The sequence below is a fragment of the Vanessa cardui genome, chromosome 5, assembly GCF_905220365.1.
Source record: "Vanessa cardui chromosome 5, ilVanCard2.1, whole genome shotgun sequence".
Taxonomy (NCBI): Eukaryota; Metazoa; Arthropoda; class Insecta; order Lepidoptera; family Nymphalidae; genus Vanessa; species Vanessa cardui.
Window position 1 is genome coordinate 1,673,193 of NC_061127.1, and position 3,619 is coordinate 1,676,811.

Here is a 3,619-nt window from a genome sequence, read left to right on the forward strand (position 1 = left end):
TAGGTGACATTATGCACTGTTATTATCTCAATAGTTTTATTATCTACAGAGATAACGTTCGCCATATTTAATTAAGGTCGAAGAAATCATTCTATGATAACATATTTTCTGCTCATTGTAGTCTTTGTTCTTTACGAAATTGACATTTATACATGGACATATTTTTTAAAAGTCTTTTCTATATCTCCGACATTTAGTTAAACGACAAATTGTATCCATACTCGTCATGAAGATTTTATACTAGTTCATTTTGTCATTTAAAAATAAACAAAACCTATTTTTATTTATAATATTTATGTACTCATAACACTTTATTGTATCAGATAAATATTTAATTTTGTTAAAACATAACTCAACGCAAAAGGCAATAATGCTGATGTACTTTCTATAAATGGCAATTACTGTATTTTAAAAGCTATTTTTATAAATAATATGACTAATTAATTTATTTTATTTTTATTAAACATCGTAGCCGTCAGTTGAAACGTAATAAACACCGGTCGCGTTACCAGGATTCCAGAAACCGGCGATGGTATTATCATTCGTATAACATTGACCTTTTCTAAATGATTTGTATGTATCACACTTCCACGCCAAGAACCAATTCGGATTACTCACAGTCGCTGTGTATATATCAATGCATGCTCTGTGATTACATTTTGCAGCTTTCGATGAGTCAAATATGCCTGGTACCAAAGGTGTTTTACAATTCGGCTGAGTAGAACCCTTCTTGTTGATAATGAAATCTATATCTCCCAAAATACTCGTTGTACCCAACCCGCCTGAGTTACAATGGTACACTTCAACATAATCCGCAACACCAGACCTAATCTGTTCCTGTATCAAGCTGTTGGAAAAACAAGGCCCAGCTGGATCCAAAGCTGTGATTCTGGCAATTTTGGTACCAGTGTTATTGTAAAATATTTCACCTGTATGACCCAAAATTTGGGCACCCAAGCTATGGCCAATACAGTGAATATTTTTAGACGATATTCCACCTTGCTCCAAACCTGTCAGCATTTGGGCCAAAGCTTTCCCAATATAGTAAACGTATTTGACGGATCTTTCGTAACTTTTAATGTGCCCTTGTCTGTCGTTTGTGTACGGGGAATGGTCAAGAATAACTAAGTAGCTGTTTGGATAATTTCTGAATGTATCCCTAACACGTTCCTCTGTTTTCTTGTTAATGTTAGATTTGAATCCACCGACGAAGATCAGGAACTTTTTCGTTTTATCCAGTTCGTTGAGTGAAAGTATCCCCTTCGCTGCGTTGTCAATGGTGAATGTTTCGACGTCGTTCCTTGGGAAATCATAGAAGTATACATCTATGCCGCTGACATCCAAATTCAGTGTTCTATCGTGTTCACCTGCAAAAAAAATTACCTATATTAAATTAACATTCATAGATAGAACGATGTCAAGAATTGTATGGTTCGTTTTTTGTAGATACATTTTATTTCGTTTAAATTTATAAATACAATTGAGTTAGTCGCTTAAACAGTTATGACATTTGTTTTGATCTTATCTCTTTACGTTATAAGAACACGTGGAAATATCCAATAAAGGCTCCATTGGAAATTTCAAAAGATATTAAAGTGCATAATCGTGTACGCGAATAACCTAAATCATAATTTACATAGATTATGATAAAAATAATAGTTTATATATCGTCTGTGTGTTTTTATTACAATTGTGCCAAAACTTTGAGGAATTGTTCTGCGATTGTCAGAAGAGGTTCCTAGCTTAAAGAAAATAATTGTTTTTTTTTTATGTTTATCCTTCAGGTTTTGTGTAATTTTCTTTTAACTATGCGAGCTATGATGAGTGGCTATTTTTTTTTATTTTATGTTTTTTTATTTTATGGTATAGGTTGGCGGACTAGCATATGGGCCACCTGATGGTAAGTGGTCACCATCACCCATAGACAATGACGCTGTAAGAAATATTAACTATTCCTTACATCGTCAATGTGCCACCAACCTTGGGAACTAAGATGTTATTTCCCTTGTGCCTGTAGTTGCACTGGCTCACTCACCCTTCAAACCGGAACACAACAATACTAAGTACTGTTATTTGGCGGTAGAATAACTGATGAGTGGGTGGTACCTACCCAGACCGGCTTGCACAAAGCCCTACCACCAAGAAAAATAGGCTATTATTATATAAGAAAAAAACACCGGAGATGCATAAGACGTATGGCTTGTTTTACGCGCTTTCCGTAGTGCAGCAGAAAAATATTTCCATTGCCTTAAGCCGGGGTAACTATTGGTATATTTTTTTATAATATATCAAAAGTGCTTATTAAATGTCTTAGTAATATCAATAATTAATTATTTAAAAAATCGTAATAAAAAAAATACGTGTAAATATAACACATTTGAACTGAGAGGTTTTATGAAGTATTTCTTATTCTTATGGACGGAGGGTTCAAAATTGACGAATGGCCTTGAGCACTTGTCCTGTATTTTCATTGAATTGTATGTGATACGGCTTTGACTTCTTGCATATTTACATGACAATATGTTAATGAATTATGCGACGAATGTTTCAGTAAATCAAAATCAAAATATTATTTATTCATATAGACTTAATAACATGACGATTCAAAAGTATATTCATAAGAATATACTTTTGAATCGTCATGTTACAATGATTTTTTTTAATGGAATAGGTTGGTGGACGGATATATGGGCCACCTGATAATAAGTGGTCACCATTATCCATAGACAATGACGCTATAAGAAATATTAACTATTCTTTACATCGTCAATGCGCCACTAACCTTGGGAACTAAGATGCTATGTCCCTTGTACGTTTAGTTACACTGGCTCACTCACCCTTCAAACCGGAACACAATAATACTGCGTACTGTTGTTTAGCGGTGGAATATCTGATGAGTGGGTGGTACCTACCCAGACGGGCAATGCTACAAGTTGTTCGAAAAGTAGATTCCGACAAGAACCGACAAGAAAGTCAGTAGTTATTTATACTCCAATATTTTAATACCAGAGTATCTCAACAAACCAGAGTAACTCATTCCAAAATTGTTGACTTTAAACACATAACTAACAAAGCCAAGTAACTGGCTTTAAATGTTCCAATATCAAAATATATTTTCTAAGGGTCTTCCCCTTTTTCCAAATAAGAATATATACTTTCAACACTAAGCACGAAGTCTTTGTTGACGGGGTTTGAACCTACAGTCATTGTTTATTATACACGTGTTTAAACTATCATGCCATATCGGCTGTATATAATCTATACTTATAATAAATCTGTAGAGATGTCAATTCTGTACATGAAATATTTTTACAAAATAACTATCAGGGGGTGATCAGGGGTCGATACTGATGGCAAAAATGCAATCAGTAAAATTTTTGTCTGTCTGTCCATATAACCGTTATAGAAACAAAAACTACTCGACGGATTTTAACGAAACTTGGTGCAATTATTTTTCATACTCCTGAGCTGGTTATAGTATACTTTTCATCGCGTTAAAGTCCATAGGAGCAGAGCAGTGAAGGGAAATGTCTGAAAAACGGGAGAAGTTACCCCATATTTTGAGCTTCCGTCGCGTGTTTAGCCTTAATGGTTAAAGCTACACAGAAATCATGTACTA

At 34.3% G+C, this 3,619-nt stretch overlaps 1 protein-coding gene across 1 annotated transcript; it reads right to left on the reverse strand.

Annotated features, from left to right (window-relative positions):
* Positions 1-411: 411 nt before the first annotated feature.
* LOC124529777 (lipase member H-like) lies at positions 412-3,207 on the reverse strand. Its single transcript, XM_047103685.1, has 2 exons — positions 3,156-3,207; positions 412-1,367 (listed from the first exon to the last, which is right to left on the reverse strand). The coding sequence occupies exons 1-2, from the start codon at positions 3,205-3,207 to the stop codon at positions 460-462; spliced, it is 960 nt and encodes a 319-aa protein (XP_046959641.1). The 3' UTR covers positions 412-459.
* Positions 3,208-3,619: the final 412 nt, after the last annotated feature.

Excerpts from the sequence above, each read along its gene's own strand:
- LOC124529777 (XM_047103685.1), bottom strand. The coding sequence starts at position 3,207 with ATGACTGTAGGTTCAAACCCCGTCAACAAAGACTTCGTGCTTAGTGTT. Across the intron at positions 1,368-3,155 it reads CTTCGTGCTTAGTGTTGAAA|GTGAACACGATAGAACACTG; the intron begins GTATATATTCTT and ends TTTTTTTTGCAG.